We start from the raw sequence: 17,920 nt of genomic DNA on the forward strand, positions 1-17,920 counted from the left end.
ACCCACAGAAACACGCTGAATTAGGTTAATTTGGGAAACTCCTTGTTAGTTTTATGTCTATAACAATAAAATAAAGGGTGGGAAGTCGTAGGTCGTGACGTCACGCATCCACTCGCCCGTCCAGTTCGGGGGGTCCAACATGGCGTCCATGCAGGTGAGTAGCAACCTGCGGTAAACAGTCGAGACGGGCTAAAAACAGCGGACCCCGCTGCTTTATTCGGATGTCAGCTACACTCTCCGGGGCTGTGTGCTGTAGTGTGTTTGTATCAGGGACTGTTTGTGATTATTAGAGCTCGGAATCCCGGATATCAGACCGAGCTGCTCGGTAGCTGTTGTTAGCGGGTTGTTAAACTCGGCTCTCTGTAGGTGGAAACGGTGGAAGCGGCGCTAGAAACTATAGCTTAGGTTAACCTGGACACATTAACGCACGGTCTGAGTGACAGTCCCTTATTTTTATACCTAAAATAACACCAGATTTAAGTGTCCTTACTCGGGGGTTTACTGGAAAACTCAAAATCGGGGATTCTGTAATATATCCTACGCTAGCGGTTACTAATAGAAACTAGTAACGTTAAATAGTGGAAATCGGTTTTAAATGATTTAGTTACTGTTCAGTAATAATATCAGATCATATAATTCCAGATATAACTAAATTAATTTAATCTGGACACATTAACCTAGTTACTGTTGACACTACAGGACTTTGAAAAGGCTTTTAACAGACTGAAGTCTGACTCAGTCTCACATTTTAAGACTTGTCACAGACTTTTTAATCACAGACTAAGATTTTGCAATGACTAGGGAGGAACACTAACGTTAATTGTAAAACTGCGACTAGATTCTTTCTGAGATTATTTCCCATCATGCTTCTGGTGGAGTTTACATACAATACATATTACATATTAAGTTACAAATAATGTGTATATCAATACTGTGATTTATCAGAGACTCCATCTACAGTTCATTCTTCTGCCACTCTGTTAGTTCTTAATATTTTTTAATAGAATACATTTTGTGTTCAGCTCTGCCTCCCCCCCCTTTTTTTGCCACAACATTGTATAGCAAAGAATTACAGTTTGACTACTGTACATTTGCCTTTGTTTTAGATAGAATTAATGCAATAAAGAACATCAATCTTGCAAAATGAGTATTTATTAAACTTGTTTGTATCAAAAATAACACTGCACAGTAAGACAAAGTAGTGGAAAATAAATTTACTTGAAATATAATGACTTTAAAGTGCTACCTGTGTTTAAAATGCTATACATATTAAAATTAGAACCATATATGTCATATTAACTGCTAAATGTGTTATTTTAAATAGTTTGTAAACAGTCGCACTCAATATTCTTGCCTTGTGGCTTCCCATAGGTCTCCTATTGTTCAAGTCACTATTTTCTCAAGACTTACGATAATATTAAATATTAAACACCGTTGATTTTATTGGAGCACCAAGACGAGAAAAAGACTGACTAAAATGTTAATCCTTACACTAAAGCATCAACATGACAGGACCACAACTTGACTCTACCAAGACTCACATGATTTTATCCTGACACTGGAAATTTGTATTTTAGCCTGTCCACTTATTCTTCTGTTTTGAACTATTTTATCTTTTCCCAAATAAATCTTATATTGTTTGCCGTTTTTTCTAACGCTTTTACCATCTAATTTTTACTGTTTTGGTTTATGAAGTCCTTATTTTAACTGATTAAAAAACATAATTAGACGATATGGCCCAAAAATAATATCACAATATTTCATGGTATTTTTGTGATAACGAAACTCTTGATGATATGATAAAACACTGAATTAAAAAAAATTAAGAATACATTTCTGCAAAAAATGAAAATTAAATTTAATTGTTACATTTTATTAATTTTAATTGGTTATTTTCATGAATGTGACCATATGTTACTATTGTTTGTAAATTCAATTTGAATTTCCCTCTCTGTAATTTATAATTACATGTATACTACTAAAAATCCAGGTACATTTATCAGTGTTTTTTTATGTATATCAGTAGTAATATATGACTATTCAGAATGGTGTTATATATCAGTAGCTAGTAGTAAACATTTTATATCATTATATCATTGTTGTTGTTTTAGGCTTGTACTGCATGCCATAGATCTAATCACCTCATACTTGAGGTGGCAAGTACAAATAACTGGTGACTTTGGCTTCATGTCGTTGTTCACGACGTGCTTTTTTTAAGCTTACAGGAGAAAGTGTGTGAGACTAGAGGTCAGGTGAATAAGAGCGAGATAAAGATGGTGATACCAGCAAACATGAAGTGAGCTAACCAAATTCATAGAAGTCTGTTTTTGAATTCTCAGACAACTATTTCCTTTTACGGGAAGAAGGAAATTGCCCTTGGCATTATTTAAAGCATTATTTGTTCCTGCTCCTGTGCTCTGATAGTTATGCTTTTTCATGTTTTATTGTCTTTAGAAAAGGTTACAAAAGGAACTGATGGCTTTGCAAAGTGATCCACCCCCTGGAATGACACTGAATGAAAGGAGCGTGCAAAACACAATCACAGAGTAAGTGTCCCTTTTTAGGCTCAGTTGTTCACTAGAACACTCACTAGAATGTGACCCTCAGATGGGTCCCTACTCACTGTGTTTACTCTGTGTTTGTCAGCTTTGGTTTTCAAATGGCGTTACCACATGTCATGTCACATGCCACTTTAGTGTTTTGAATATAAGAATAGAGATAGGCCTATAACAGCATGCATCACATGAAAAAATGACAATAGCACCAATGAGAAATGGTTATGTTATAAACCTGATTAAACTTGTTTACACCAAAGGACGTCTTGTACCTTGAATGTGCAAATATTAACCAGAAAGAAATCACAAAGTGTAATATTTAACTTAAAAAAAAAAGCAGAGTGCTTGGGAATTATATGATGGGCAGGATGCTTCTTCTCAGATTTATCAGATGTAGCGCTAAAAATATTGCTAAACCCAACGTCACAGAATACAGAGTTCCTGTTCTACAAGTAGTACTGGCAGTTACAGCTCAAACATTTCAGGTATGCAGTAGTTTTGTTATGGGCACTTACTGGAATTTCTACCGTGTGTGCCAACAATGAATGTGATTTAAAGTCAGTGGTCAGTGAGAGTTAACCTGTAAAACTCTATGTAACATTAGAATAAACCCAAATAAACTAGTTGTTTGATGGAAAATGGGATCACTGGTCTTTCCCAAGAAGGACTCTGGTAATGGGTAAATACACACACACATTAATTTGTTTATTTGTAATTTTTTATTCTGAACAAATAAACCATTTTATATTTTTCGATTTCTTAGGGACACAGTGCTGTTCATCTAGTAAATTTTCAGTTAGACGTGATCATTTTAGAATGCTCAATGTTTTTTTTTTTTTATTGTAGATGGTTTATAGACATGGAGGGAGCTTCTGGTACTCTCTACGAGGGTGAGAAATTCCAGCTCCTCTTCAAATTCAGCAATCGTTATCCCTTTGACTCACCTCAGGTAAACATCCTACATCGCAGTAAACCTGCTGTAAAATCTTTTCAAACTCTCCTTCTGTATTCACACTTCCCCCTTTTTTCCCCCAAACTCAGGTAATGTTTACTGGCGAGAATATCCCTGTCCATCCACACGTGTACAGCAACGGTCACATCTGCTTGTCCATTTTAACAGAGGACTGGTCCCCAGCTCTGTCTGTTCAGTCTGTCTGTCTTAGCATTATCAGCATGCTGTCGAGCTGCAAAGAAAAGGTGAGTGTTGTGGTTGTGTTGGTCTAGTCTGGTTGGTTTATTGATCTATAGCAAAACAAATAGCATTTTAGATTTTTAGACAATTTGGTAATTGGCGATTTGGTTAATGTGCATTGTCCCTGTTAAATAAATAAATACCCGAAATTACACAGTGTCCGAAATTGAATCCTTGTGGAAATTCCTGTTAATTATGTGCCACACACATGAGTATACTATATAATTTAGAATATATTTTGAAATAATTTTCTAGTATACATTACCTATTAAAATTTTTCTTCTTCATATTAATTGTGCCTTTCTCAAAGAGAAGATCATTAAAATCTGTACTGTATTAATTGAATTTATTTGTTGATATTGAAAATAATGAAACTTTTATTCTTCCTGGTCTCTCTCTGTCTCTCTCTCTAGCGACGCCCACCAGATAATTCGTTTTATGTACGAACGTGTAACAAAAACCCAAAGAAAACAAAGTGGTGGTATCATGGTGAGTTTAGAGTTCTTCACTGGTGATTTTAGGACATTAAGCAACATTATAATGGAACTGGCCTACATGTTTGACCCTTGTCTACATGTTTGACCCTTGTCTAATGTACAGTCTTACGCAAAGTTTTGGTAAAACCTGAATGTAAGAAAAAAAAATTATGCAAGTATGAATACATCACATTTTCTATAAAGACATCCGGTACTGCTGCACAAACTACACTGACTTTAGTATATTGCAAAAATTTGGTGGGTGATAGTAATAGAACATTACATACAAGGTTTGATTTTTTCCAAGTACAAGTACACAAGTTTAGGGATGCACAAAGATATAGAAATTACATTGGTATTGTTATCTGTATAATTCCTCCTTTATTATTTCTTTAAGCATCATTGGCTGATTTAGCCAAATATTTCAAACTGATACTGTATTTATTATTTGGCAGAAATGAACCAAGTGACACTCTCCACGCTGCGTCTACACTATTTTAATATTCTTTGAGTTAAGCTATTTTGATTTTTTATTAGTTTTAAAGTTAAAGATATACCGGGGTGTCAAGTCTTTCTGTAAGTTATAAATCTGCACCAAGATCAGCAAATATATACGTGTAATATTGGCAGTGGTGCATCCCTACAAAATATATTCAATGCTTGTGGATTTATACACTTCTAGCTCACACCTGGCATTAGGCATGGTGCCAATAAGTTGATGTTTATCTGCTCCAGAGGGGTGTATTCTGTTCATAGTTAGAACCGATGTCCACAAATGTTTGAGCATACAATGTAATTCTAAAAAGTACCTGTTATTGTCATTCTCATTCCAATTTTCTGTTTTCTCTCATTGCAGATGATACATGCTAGTGGTGCTTGGACTTTTAGAATACTCTTATTAAAAACAGACTCACTGATGGTACATCTGCACTTTTTGATGTTCAGTCTTCGGCGTTAGACTGAAGGACAGACCTCTCTGAGCTACATGGCATGGAAAGCAGCGACGTGTTTTGGGGGCGTACACTTCAGCGGGCTGAAAAGCAGGCGTAACACTACAGGAATGTAAAACTCCATATTCTGAAGCAAGCAGCAAGTCTTTGCAGTGTATAGTTTTCTTTTTTCTTTCTTTTTTTTTTCTTTTTAATGGTGAAATTTCTTTCGAGTCACCTTTTTGTTCTCTTTTTCTCTCTGTCTCTCTCAGAAGCCTTTCCATGTTGACGCCTTTTGTGCAATAATCGTCAAAGCATGCTTACGCTATCAAAGATGATAGGCTAGTCCAAATGTGTAATAATAATCCAGAAAACAAAACTACTGTAAGGGATCAAACATTATGAGGAGAGACAAAAGTCTCAGTTTTGCCTCACTTAAAAAATATGCACTGTGAAATTTAGGGAGTGAACACTGTTCTGTTTTATATTTTGTAGACGATTGTAGAAAAACAGAACCCAGTTAAACCCAGCTAAAAGTTTTTGATGTGTTTGATGAATAGGGGTTGTATAAAATGTAGAAGATGTGGTGTTGGGTTCGGATTTACTGCAGTACTGACAGACGTTCCAGAAACGTCGTGAAAGTATAGTTCATGCCTCCTTCACCCACTCCCTTCTTGTAGTTTCCTGAGTAACTGATTTTAGAAAAGGCAAAAAAAAAAAAGCAGTAACCACTTTATCGCTAATGTAATACTGTTACTTCAGGTCCTTTTTGAAGTTTTTGTTTCAGATTCAATGAGTGGATGCTCTTAAATATTGCAGTGCTGGGAAAGGCTGTTTTTTATATATATAATTATTTACCAGTAGTCATCCTCTTCCATCTTAGAACCCCGTTTGGGAAGCGATGAAAATCTCCTCCGCAGCCACTCGGGATTAAATCTGAGTTTACTGACAGAGAGCCTGTTAAACGTACGTGTACTGTGTGTTGCTGTTTTTCGAACGTTTCTTGTTTTTGCAGTACTCGAGTATGATTTCTGACTGGGGCTTTAAGGCTAGTAACTTTAATTTGAACTTGTGTGATATGGTTTATGTTTTTGTTATTTAACATTATTTAAACAAAATGTTCTAATGAAAAAAATAATATATTTTGAAATGACTGCAGGCTCCTTGTATTTATTACACTGTACACAACACTTTTTTACACACCTCAAAGGAATAGACAGACCAAAATAAATAAATTTGATGTAACATGATTGATTACTGACCCCAGATTTAGTCGGATCAGTGAAGTCAGTGAAATGTTTGGTATGTAATGTGTGTATCCTTGGTTTAATATGGGAAATACTGTTAAAAGTGTTATGGGTTGTTTAGTTTGACACTGTGGAGGAAAGTTTCTTCTGAAAACCTTTTCTGGAAGTTCCTCAAAGTAACTTAAGGAACTTCTTCACAGCTTCAAACACTACACCTCAAGTCCATCACGCTGGATTTCTCCTTAGTCTCAGTAAAGTTTATTAAAACAAGCATAAGGTAGCTGAATCTAATTTCTAAGCATCTAAGCATTTACCGAGCCGAGCATTTACAAAAACGGATAGACAAGACAAAGAAAATAATAACTACATTTAATCATTTTAAATAAAAAGAACATTTGAAATAACAGTGAATAAAAGATAAAAATAGAAAAAATCAAATAAAAAATAGAACTTTAGGTTTAATTGATGAGAAATCAAGATAATGATATTAATAAAATAAACAAAATAAACTCTAAAAATTAAGCTAAATAAAAATAAACAAAACAAATATTATTATTATCAATACTACTAGTAGTAATATTAAATAAAGAAAAAATAAGATATTAAAAAAGAAGAGATTAAACAGGAAATAAAGCTAAGAATAAATAAAATGAAATTTGGCCAGCAGGAGGCGCTCATGAGTCATTCAGCTCACAGTAGCGGTAATGCTAGAGACTTTACTGTCTAAACCCGTTTACTCCATTCACCTCCATTCATTTTGCACTCTCTCGCGGGCTCTCTCTAGCGGTGAGCAGTATTTTACTGATATAACGGAGTAGGAAGGAGGTGGAAGTCTCTTCATAAACCAGCTCTGATTCTCTTCTCTATTAGAGATTCTCTGCTCTGATCAGCACTGATTACCGCTGGAGATTCAGGGCAATATTATTATTATTCACATTATATAAGATCTCAAACAATTATATATTGTTTATAAGGTGGATTAAAATGGAAACCTATTAAGAATGCAGTTATAAAATCAGAGATAACTGCACTAATCCCTCTGATATCCCTCCCGAGTGAGTCCAACCTTAATGGGTTCATAAAGAGCAATGAACTAAAGTCAGAGTTTATAAATGTTTAATAATTTTAAAGTAATTTTTAAAAATAACTGATTTTTAAAAAGACACCATTATTACATGTTTCAGCACCGCAGACATATTGTTTAAAGCTTTAATCTTCAGTTATAAAGCTTTTAAACTCAGTGCTCTGACTGGAACTCCTGCCAATCAGCTCACCAACCAGTCAATCAGCTCACAGTAGCAGTAATGCAGCGCCTTTTACTGAATGAACCCCGTTTACTGAAGAGAAACGGACATATATTAGTAAGATTTATTTGCTGTTTTAGTAAATCACATCACTCTTCATTCCAAAATTCAAGGAACAACCCACCCGAGTTATTAGTTACTATTTTTTACTCCATTCACCTCCATTCATTTTGGAATTACTCGCGGGCTCCCTCTAGCGTTGAGCAGTATTTTACTGATATAATGGAAGGTATGCGGAAGTGGGCAGTCTCTCCACAAACCAGCTCTGACCAGAATCACCTGTGCACAACCACAACTTGATTAAACAAATTAAATAAAACTTTAATTAATAAATACAATAATAAACCATTAAACTATTACAACAATAAGCTATTATTATTATTATTATTATTATAAAAGTTGTAATGCAAGTCAAATTAAATGTTTATTTTTTGTTATTTGCAACCAGGGTTCACCACAACATATAATTTCACTATAATTGAGATAACTGCACTAATTACTGTTATAAATATAATACTGTTATAAATATAAATATTTAAAATATTTTTTTAAAGAAATACAATAAAAATAAATTAAAAAAAATAATAAATGCGTTTCTATGGCTACAGAAGTGACGCGGCGCGCGGCGTCCTTCAGCGCGAGGATTGGAGGGTTGTTTACAGAGTTCTTGAGCTCTACAGCAGCGGCAGCAGCGGCAGCTTTTCCCTGAGGATATTCAACAAATATTCGACGACAGGCCATTTTATTCTTCCATATTTACTGTTTTATTAACTGTATTGTGTTTTAATTATTATATTATTGTGATATTATCTGTATTTTCTGTTATTAACCGTATATATTTTGTTTTTCAGGTGTCGGAGGCCGGTGTGGGTATACTGACACCCTGCGGTCCGACATGGAGTTCTGGAGGAGTGAGGATTATCTACTGGAGGTCAGTAAAAAATATAGGTTATAATTTTACACCAAATTCACAGTAAAGAGACAAAACTAGAGGTGAAGCAGCATGAATAACAGCAGCTGTTATTTAGGCAGGTGGAGTTGATTAGCTATCCTTTAGGAAGTGATGTTCAGTAGCTAGCCTAACCAATTTGCAAAACATTAGCATTTTATTAGCAGTTAGCAGTTTACTGAGCTGCTCACAATATCAGCGTTAGCAGGGACAGTAAATGCTTGTATATGTTTTTATGTCCTATTTTTAAAAATGATTGTAATATATTTTACATGTATTTCTATTGCAGGGGGCTTCTGGTTGTTCAGAAGACCCCATCACTCTCCTGCCTTTTTGTGTGAGTCTCTATCAAACTGTTATTGTTGGTCTGCTTAAACATGTAGTGGTTTAGTTCATATTGCAGCACTACAGTACAAATAATATTTAATCTTGAGTTGTGTTTCTTTCCATTTTCCTGAAGGGCACTGAGGAGCTGAGGGCCGCCTGTCTGCAGTGGCAGGGTGAGGGTCCAGACCCCTGGATGGAGCTCAGGAGGGTTCAGCACGAGTTCCTCGAGGGGAAGTTAAGGGCCCTCATGGAGAAGGTGAGAAAAGCACAATGAATTAATATGCAGAGAAGCATCACAGTCGTACAGCTGCTTCCAAAACCACATACCACCTTAAATCTGTGAAATATTTATGTTGTATGTACTGTAAAGTACATGAGTCTTCAAAGTCTTTATCTTATACGCCCTTACAGCTTCCCCGTCCCAGGCAGCGTGCTGGTAGAGTCCTGGTGCCGGTTAGGGAGGCAGACCCCGCCCACAGGCTGGACTCTACTAAGCCTGGTATCCAAGGTCCAGTTATGCAGGTAAGAGTTTGCAGTTAGTCCTATATAAGCTCTGCCTCTCTACTAGCTTCTAATGATTAAATATCTACAGTTCAGGAGAAAACCTGTTCATTTCTTCCCCTGTTTCTTCCAGGCTGTGTATGGCTTGGATCACGTGGAGGACCATGGAGGACAGGTCAGAGTTCAGTTTTATTTAACCCTAGATTTTTGTCAATTGTCTGGCTGACATCACTAATTATTAAGTGGAGTAGAGAGTGAACAGGCAGCCTCTCCAAGTGTCCTGTAGGAGATTTTAAAGTCCTCAAATTTTCAGAATGTAAATAAGTTATTTTATTGCAGAAAAAAGGGTTTTGTATCACCTGCACCTGTAGCCCGTATACGAGACAAGGCATTTTAAGGGATTAAAGCAGCACATATAAGAAGCTGTGAGATCTGTTTTGAACCATTAAACCTCAAAATCCATTTGGATGCTTAAGATATTTTGCTTTATTTTTTATATTTTTACTATTTATTAATGTTTTAGTAAAGTATTTCTGCTCCTGTGTACCTGGTTATCCCATTGCTGTTGTAACAAAACATTCCCCATTGTGGGACTAATAAAGAATGATCTTATCTCATCTTGTTTTGTTTTTTTTATTGACAGTGCCAAGAAGCTCCAGCTCCAGACCTCACCACCACCTCTCATCCGGAGCCATCCAGGCAGGGAGACACTGCACTGTCACCCACTATTAACACACAGGGAAGAACCCTTAAACGCCTCACCACCAACTTTAGGACGTCCACTGTGTCTCGTTGCAGGTCTCCTCGCCGAGTCCTGGTGCGTGTTCAAGAGGCAGAACCTTGTCACAGGCTGGAGCTTCAGGACACAAAGCCTGAACTGGAGCCAGTGCCAGCTGCACAGGTAAGAGTTTGGAGTAAATCCTGATATTAGCTATTAAAGATTCCCTTTATATCCCATTCATTGTATCTCATTTAATAATAACCATGTTAATGTATGGTAAAAAATTTTGTCCAAAACATTTTAGGCACAATTCCTGCAGTCACAGCAATACTTACATACATAAACATTTTATTATATATTTCTTATAAAATCATGTAGATTTTTGTAAAGCATTATGCAGTGAAATTATTAGTAAAATATCTACAACATTGAAGGTAATCAACAATTTCCCTTTATTTCTGTGTTTCTGTCTCTTGTAGGACGAGGATGACCTGGAGGTCCTGGAGGGCTGTGAAGAGCAACGAGAGACAGCTCCAAAGAGAAAGGTCAGATTTCAGTGTTACTTAATGCAAAAGGATCAGTATAGAATCGTATAAATCTGCTGTTTTGTTGTGCTGTATTGCTTATGCACGTATATGCAATGTCTGTATGTCAATGTTTTTTTACACCATTTGTTACTTAATTCTGTTTTCTTTTATTTCTTTCCATGCAGAGAGGATGGCTACAGCACCTGCTCAGCTGCTTTAGGTGGACAGCAAGAAAGAGCAGAAAAGGTGATCTGTAGAGGTTCTGGCTGTAGAGCTGTTAAATACACACACACACACACACATACATACAGACATATATACACACACACACATACATTGCAGGGTTAGAGTTTTGGTAAATGGGCTGAGGCACACAGTAGGATGTTAGCAGTAATCTAGATGATGGGATAGTGGTATGTAGGCTGTGGGTAATATTCTGTGATCTCCTATGTCGTGAGCTTGGAGGGGGTGAGTCTGGGATGCCAGAATTCACTGCTGAGTCTTCCTGAGGTGTTCAGCGTAACGCTTATGAAGGGAGGGGCTCAGCGGATGACCTCAGTGAAGAGCTTGCGGCATAGTGAAGGATCAGTGTATCAGTGGGAGAAGGGAAGGGTGGGTGTTTCATGTTTGGGATAAATGTTGCTGATTGGACGGTAAATGGCCACAGCAGTGTAATTGTAGGAGTTAATGGTTCTCGTGTAGTGTGATGTAAATGAGTGGGAGAGTAGAGTATAGGGGAAGGGAATGGGTGGGGCTCTAGATTTAACCACAGTTGCATTACTTACATAGATATAGAAATAGACGTAGAATACACATAGAAATACACATACAAACACAAACACACATACACATACTAATACACGCACACATATACACAAACAAACACACATGAATACACTCACACACACATACATACACAAACACACACAAAGACATACTAATACACTCACACACACATACACCTATACACATTTGTTTGTATTTATGTGTTTGAATTTGTATGCAAGTGTGTTTGTGTATGTATGTTTGTGTGTGTTTGTGTTTATATGTATGTGTGTTTGTGTATGTATGTATTTGTGTTTGTTTATGTATGTGTGTGTGTATGTGTGTGTTTGTGAATTAATGTGTTAATGTTGGATGTACATATGGGTTTGAAATTTTGTGTATGTACAGTATGTGTGTGTGCTTATGTGTGTATGTGTGTGTGAATGGATGTACATGTATGTGTTTAAAATAGTGTCTGCATGTGTGTGTGTGTGTGTGTGTGTGTGTGTGTGTGTATGTATGTGTTTTTGTATCTATATGTGTGTGTGTATGTATGTGTTTTTGTATCTATATGTGTGTGTGTGTGTATGTATGTGTGTGTGTGTTTGTGTATGTTTGTGTTTGTGTGTGTGTATGAATGGGTGTGAATTTGTTTGTCTGTGTGTGTGTATGAATGGGGGTGAATGTGTGTTCTCCATGGATCGCCACCTTGCCGTTGGTGGAGAATCTTGTGTGTTCCAATGAACCTGAGAGCGATGCCGTCTGGAACTTAGGTTCCTGGTAGGGTCACCCATGGCGGTACGGTCGAGGGGGAGGTTCCAGACCAAGTGCGATCCAAATGTGCATATGTGCATGTGTGTATGTATGTATGTGTTTATATGTGTGTGTGAATGGATGTACATGTATGTGTTATATTTGGGTTTGTGTATGTATGTGCATGTAGTTATATGCATGTGTGTGTGTAAGTGTATGTATATGTTTTTGTGTATGTTTGTGTGTTTGTATGTGTATGCATGTGTGTTCACCACCTTGCTGTTGGTGGAGAATCTTGTGTGTTCCAATGAACCTGAGAGCGATGCCGTCTGGAACTTAGGTTCCTGGTAGGGTCACCCATGGCGGTAAGGTCAGAGGGGAGGTTCCAGACTAACCCAAATCTGACCCAAACCTGCCAAGGACCGTGTGGTGTCTGTCTGTGCACCAGCCTCTACACATTAAACAAAATCACACACCCCTCAATAAAAGGGAATCCACCTTAACATCCTGGTTTAAGTCCTCTGGGACCAGTAACAGGGGGCAGGATCGTGAAATTTGGAAGCCCCTAGTCAGAGGCAGAAGAGCCCCTCAGCAGCTACACCCATGACTGAGCAGCCCTCTTTATGGTCCACTCTGCTTACCACATTCATGTAGAGGGGGCTAGAAAAAGTGCCCTAGAAATAGCCTGCCTAAAACATCCTGACTGCTTTTCTGTGTCCAGTGGGATCTCCACCTACAATCAAAAAACAGTAAATTTAGATTTAACTTTGGATCTTAAAACATCTACACACTGACAGTGCAACCAGTCATAGACCAACTGGCAGATGAAGGACAAGTAAATGAAGAGAAACTTCCCGTAGGCATCAGTGAGGCACCCTCTCTTAAAGGATCGATTACCCCAAGATCACAGGATGGACAGGGATCTGTGGACACATTTAAATAGCTTGATATGTTAAAAGAATAATTAAATGAGTTGAATTGAAATGAGTTATTTAACTTTTTGGTAAGATTTATTCAAATTAACCAAGCAGCACCACAGACACATGGCAATAATCCCACTTCTTTAAAGTAAAGATTAACATTTTTCTCTGTATTTGTAATAATGGGTTCATTCAGAGTAAATCATGAAAATGTATTACTACATTTTATATTTAATAGAATTATATGATTAATCACACCTTTTCTTTTAATATAATGTTATTATTGAAATGCCTCTTTCCATACTGCAACAACACAGTACAAGCTATAAGAAAAAACACAAATATATAAGATACAAATTTTTTAACGTCAGTAAAGTTCAATGCCAACAATGCATGTTTAACCATAACTTTAAATCAACATAAAATCAATGTGCACAAATATCTCAGCTCTAAATCGGAGTATTACGGCACGGTATTTCTCAGAGAATTCTAAATAGGTTTTATTTTTAGATTTGTATTAAGTTATTTATAATTTGTTTACGTGTTCAATCAAGTTGTGCCACACAGGTGATTCTGGTCAGAGCTGGTTTATGGAGAGACTGCCCACTTCCTCATACCTTTCATTATATCAGTGAAATACTGCTCACCGCTGGAGAGAGCCCGCGAGTGAGTTCAAAATGAATGGAGGTGAAAGAAGGTAAAATAGTTCATATCCACTTGGACGTGAAATATTCCCTAAAATTTTAAAATTATAATGAAGTATTTTGATGAAAGATAAATAAAATCTTACCTGTATTTGTCATTTTTTTTCTAAATTAAACCGGGTTTAGTCAGTAAAGGCGCTGCATTACTGCTACTGTGAGCTGATTGGTTGGTTGGTTTAAAAGTTTAAACAATATACCTGTGGTGCTGAAACATTTAGTATTTAGAAATCAGTACATTTTTCAGTATGAAAATTAATTAACATTTTTAAACGTTAAACTCAGTTCAGAATCTCTTCGGGTTTGTTTGACCAGCAGAAGGCGCTCATGAGTAAGTCAGCTCACAGTAGTAGCTTTACTGCCTAAAACCCCGTTTACTGTAGAGAAATGTAGTAACTAATTAACAATTTTATTGATGTTTTAGTAAAACACGTATTCTACTTTCTACAGTTCATGGAATATCCTGCTCGAATAGTTACTATTATTAGTTGGTGTTTTTAGCCGTTTAGCTCCATTCACCTCCATTCATTTCACACTCACTCGCGGGCTCCCTCTAGCGGTGAGCAGTATTTTACTGATATAACGGAGGAGGAAAGAACCAGCTCTGATTCTCCTCTCTATTAGACAATCTCTGGTCTGATCAGCACTGATTACCGCTGGGGATTTAGGGCAATATTATGTAGTACATATAGAGTTATTCACATTATGTAAGATCTCAAACATTTGTATATTGTGTGATATTAATATAACTATGTTTCTGTCAGACATGCAAAGTATTTAAACATGTGATATACAAAAATACAGTGTAATAATAATAATAAATTATTATTATTAATAATAATAATAATAATAATAATAATAATAATAATGATCACAAAAATACGTTGTTTATAGTTTTAACTGTTTTAAACAAGGCTAATCAAGAGCAGTGAAATGTAATGTTTGTTTTGCATTTCAATTTGCCATTAATTCCCCTCCATAGTTAAGCAGATAAAATAAAAAAACCCTGTTTAAACCCTCAACGGTTGAAAGGAAGACACTACAGTGCGGTCATCAGTCATCATCATGCGGCATGGTCAGTGTATGTAGCCTATTAGTTCTGGTCCAATCCCATATCCATGTTAATCTTAAATCTTAAGTAGAAACACTTTCCATATATCTGTGCTGTCCAATGAAAAACAAGTATCTCCATTTTTGTCGAGTTTAAGTTTTTACATAATTTGAACAAACAAACTGTCCCTTACTCTTTGCCAAAATTTCTTGATGAACGGACCAATAGAAATACTTTAAAATGACCTGAATTAAACTCTTTTTTATTGACTTCTATTAAAAGTTTAGAACGTTTTTTTTTCTCTCTCCTGTTAAGTTGCTGTTTTGGAGATACTAGTTTTTTTATTGGACAGCAACGATATGCATCTTTTAAACATTCATAATCAGTCCTTATAATGAATTACTAATAATAAATAATATTATATTACTAACAATAAATAATAATAATAATCATTTATCTCACAAAATCTCTCTGAATGCCGTAATCCTTCTAAAAAAAGAAACCTAATAAATGCAGATATACAGTCCCATTATTTAATTGACAAAAATAACAACTCGATTAACTTAATTACTTAATTTAATAATTAACAACTCATTTAATACAGTCTGGGCTTTTTTTCTGACTATCGTGGTTCATCTGTAGTGTGTAGTATGTATGCATTTGGGATGCAGCCAAAGCTACAGTTCTCCGTCCACTACCACTAGGGAGCAGTAAACTCATGCATATTGGTCCCAGTCATTCCATCCCCTCTCTTGGCTTGATGAATCATTAGCTCCCAAAAGTGCAGTTCATGAATGAGGAATGTTGCCTCTTAAGATTAGCTGTCTTCAGTGCTTACTCAGTAAAGCACTGGACCATGATCCACAAGAGTGGAGGAGGTATTTATAGATAACAGCTAATGCTAAATAAATTCATTCAGAAGTTTTACTCATCAGGCAGACTGAATTCCACTGTCTGAACTTTCTTTTCTTTGACTTTTTTTGGGTGGATGAGTGTGCAGTGACTTGTCTAACTATCTAAACAGACAGCATAGTTGGACAATCATTTTGCTGTAACTGCCGGTGTTACACATTTCAGGAGTGTCTGTTCATCCCAGTATGCCTATGCATCATATTTATTTATTTATTTATTTTATTTGATCATTTTTTGATAAAATGTCGTAATTTCCATCACATTTGGAAGGCAAATTACTGAACGCACTCATTAGGACTCCTTCTATGTCTAATAATGCCTCCAAAACTACAACACATCATCCAACAAACTCTGCTCATCAACATTGTTTGGAATGATGAGGAAAGAGAGCATGGCTCTCTAAATTGAGCTCACTCGGACTCCGGCTGCTGATGGCAAGCAGCAAGATAGGGCATTTTAACCAGCGATCCTTTGTGGTCCAGTGCCTTAGGCAATGCCTTAGTCCCCTGCACTGCTCAGAGCCCCAGCATATCTTTTACAAGCAAAAATACACATTCTGTCCAAATGTTTGTGTACACCACTTTTAATCAATTCGTTCAGCTTCTCCAAGGTAAAAGTGGCCCAAATTTGATTTTCTGTCCAAATCCAATATTTATCTCTGGACAACGTTTTTAATGTGGCCCATATCTGACATCTATCTGAATGGTGCTTGCTTTTTAAGTGGCTTCATGTTAAGTTGTCACCAACAACTTATCACCAACAATTAACTGGAGCCTGGCTGAAAAAGGGACACATTATTTGGCCACAGTCAGGTTTTTATTTTATATTTCAATGTTTCTACATGGGTCTTCTTATATTATTGAAACATTTTCTGCCACTGAAGCACTCAAATCACTGTCACTTTCCATTTTATTATATACTTACATTGCCCTGAATTGAATACATATCAGATTTCAATGCCACATATTTAAGCAGCACAGAAAATGTCACATTCAGTGTGTTTTTTGCTGTTTACACAGCCACATAAAAGACACCTGTGTCACATATAACACAAGGTAACAACACATGCTTACTGAGGATGAGCACAAAGTTTCACATCAATGTTGCAATCAAGGCCTTTGTGAAGAGTAAATTCCGTGCTTGTTAAGGGACACTGAATTGTTTGGTGCCATTTGAGCAGAAACGGTTACATAATGGATGACTCTTTGTGATCCCAGCCCAGCCAATTTACATCTCTTACATCACATAATTACAGTGGGAACCTCATGAACTGCACGTTGTAGTGTTTTCTCTGCTCTAAGACACCTAATTCAGCTAAAAAAAACTAAAATGGACGGTTCTGTGTTGTGCTGTGCTGTGTTTATAGGTATATGTTTGAGTAAAATTAACATTGTTGTTTTATTCTATAAACCATTGACAATATTTATCCTGAAAAGATGCAGAGCTTTTAGACCTCAGATAATGCAAAGAAAACAAACTCATTGTCATGAAGTTTTAAGATTTTAGAAATATAATATTTGGTGGAATAACCCTGGTTTTTAATCACAGTTTTCATGCATCTTTTACATTACATTACATTTGGCAGACGCTTTTGTCCAAAGCGACTTACAATAGTCAAGTACAATGTAAAATAAGTTTAAAGGTAAAAACAACTTTGGATAGGGATAAAAGGAGGTCAAGGGGAATAATAGGATAGAGGAGTGAAGGAGAGGAAGAAGGAAATGAGGTTAGAAGTAGTTAGTGTGTTAGAGGTGTTAAGAGAGTAAGTGCTCTTTGAAGAGCTCTGTCTTCAGGAGTTTCTTAAAGATAGCGAGAGATTCTCCTGATCTGGTAGTGGAAGGTAGTTAGTTCCACCATTGGGGAACTCTGTATGAGAACAGTCTGGATTGCTTTGTGTGAATGTTTGGCAAAGCGAGGCGACGTTCATTGGAGGAGCGCAGCGGCCGGGAGGTAGCGTAAGCCTTCAGGAGCGAGTGCAGGTAGGAAGGAGCCTGTTCTGTCATCACCTTGTAGGCGATTGTAAGAGTTTTGAATTTGATGCGAGCATCAACTGGTAGCCAGTGGAGCTCAATGAGCAGCGGGGTGACATG

At 36.6% G+C, this 17,920-nt stretch overlaps 2 protein-coding genes across 2 annotated transcripts; both read left to right on the forward strand.

Annotated features, from left to right (window-relative positions):
* The first annotated feature begins 3 nt into the window (after nt 1-3).
* ube2wa (ubiquitin conjugating enzyme E2 Wa) lies at nt 4-6,305 on the forward strand. Its single transcript, XM_022679169.2, has 6 exons — nt 4-154; nt 2,455-2,546; nt 3,402-3,504; nt 3,597-3,752; nt 4,161-4,236; nt 5,080-6,305. Exons 1-6 carry the CDS (start codon nt 140-142, stop codon nt 5,091-5,093), a joined length of 456 nt encoding a protein of 151 aa, XP_022534890.1. The 5' UTR covers nt 4-139; the 3' UTR covers nt 5,094-6,305.
* Nucleotides 6,306-8,394: 2,089 nt separating this feature from the next.
* Nucleotides 8,395-11,633, forward strand: LOC111194457 (uncharacterized). Its single transcript, XM_049478474.1, has 8 exons — nt 8,395-8,634; nt 8,942-8,989; nt 9,113-9,235; nt 9,391-9,501; nt 9,614-9,655; nt 10,124-10,381; nt 10,681-10,746; nt 10,914-11,633. Exons 1-8 carry the CDS (start codon nt 8,599-8,601, stop codon nt 10,983-10,985), a joined length of 756 nt encoding a protein of 251 aa, XP_049334431.1. The 5' UTR covers nt 8,395-8,598; the 3' UTR covers nt 10,986-11,633.
* Nucleotides 11,634-17,920: the final 6,287 nt, after the last annotated feature.

Source organism: Astyanax mexicanus, chromosome 4, assembly GCF_023375975.1.
Source record: "Astyanax mexicanus isolate ESR-SI-001 chromosome 4, AstMex3_surface, whole genome shotgun sequence".
NCBI classification, from domain to species: Eukaryota; Metazoa; Chordata; class Actinopteri; order Characiformes; family Acestrorhamphidae; genus Astyanax; species Astyanax mexicanus.

Bases quoted from the DNA above. Each gene is read 5' to 3' on its own strand.
- ube2wa (XM_022679169.2), top strand. The intron at 2,547-3,401 runs GTAAGTGTCCCT...TTTTTATTGTAG, and splicing joins GTGCAAAACACAATCACAGA to ATGGTTTATAGACATGGAGG. The intron at 3,505-3,596 runs GTAAACATCCTA...CCCCAAACTCAG, and splicing joins ATCCCTTTGACTCACCTCAG to GTAATGTTTACTGGCGAGAA.
- LOC111194457 (XM_049478474.1), top strand. From the start codon at position 8,599: ATGGAGTTCTGGAGGAGTGAGGATTATCTACTGGAG. The intron at 9,656-10,123 runs GTCAGAGTTCAG...TTTTATTGACAG, and splicing joins TGGAGGACCATGGAGGACAG to TGCCAAGAAGCTCCAGCTCC. The intron at 10,382-10,680 runs GTAAGAGTTTGG...TGTCTCTTGTAG, and splicing joins AGCCAGTGCCAGCTGCACAG to GACGAGGATGACCTGGAGGT.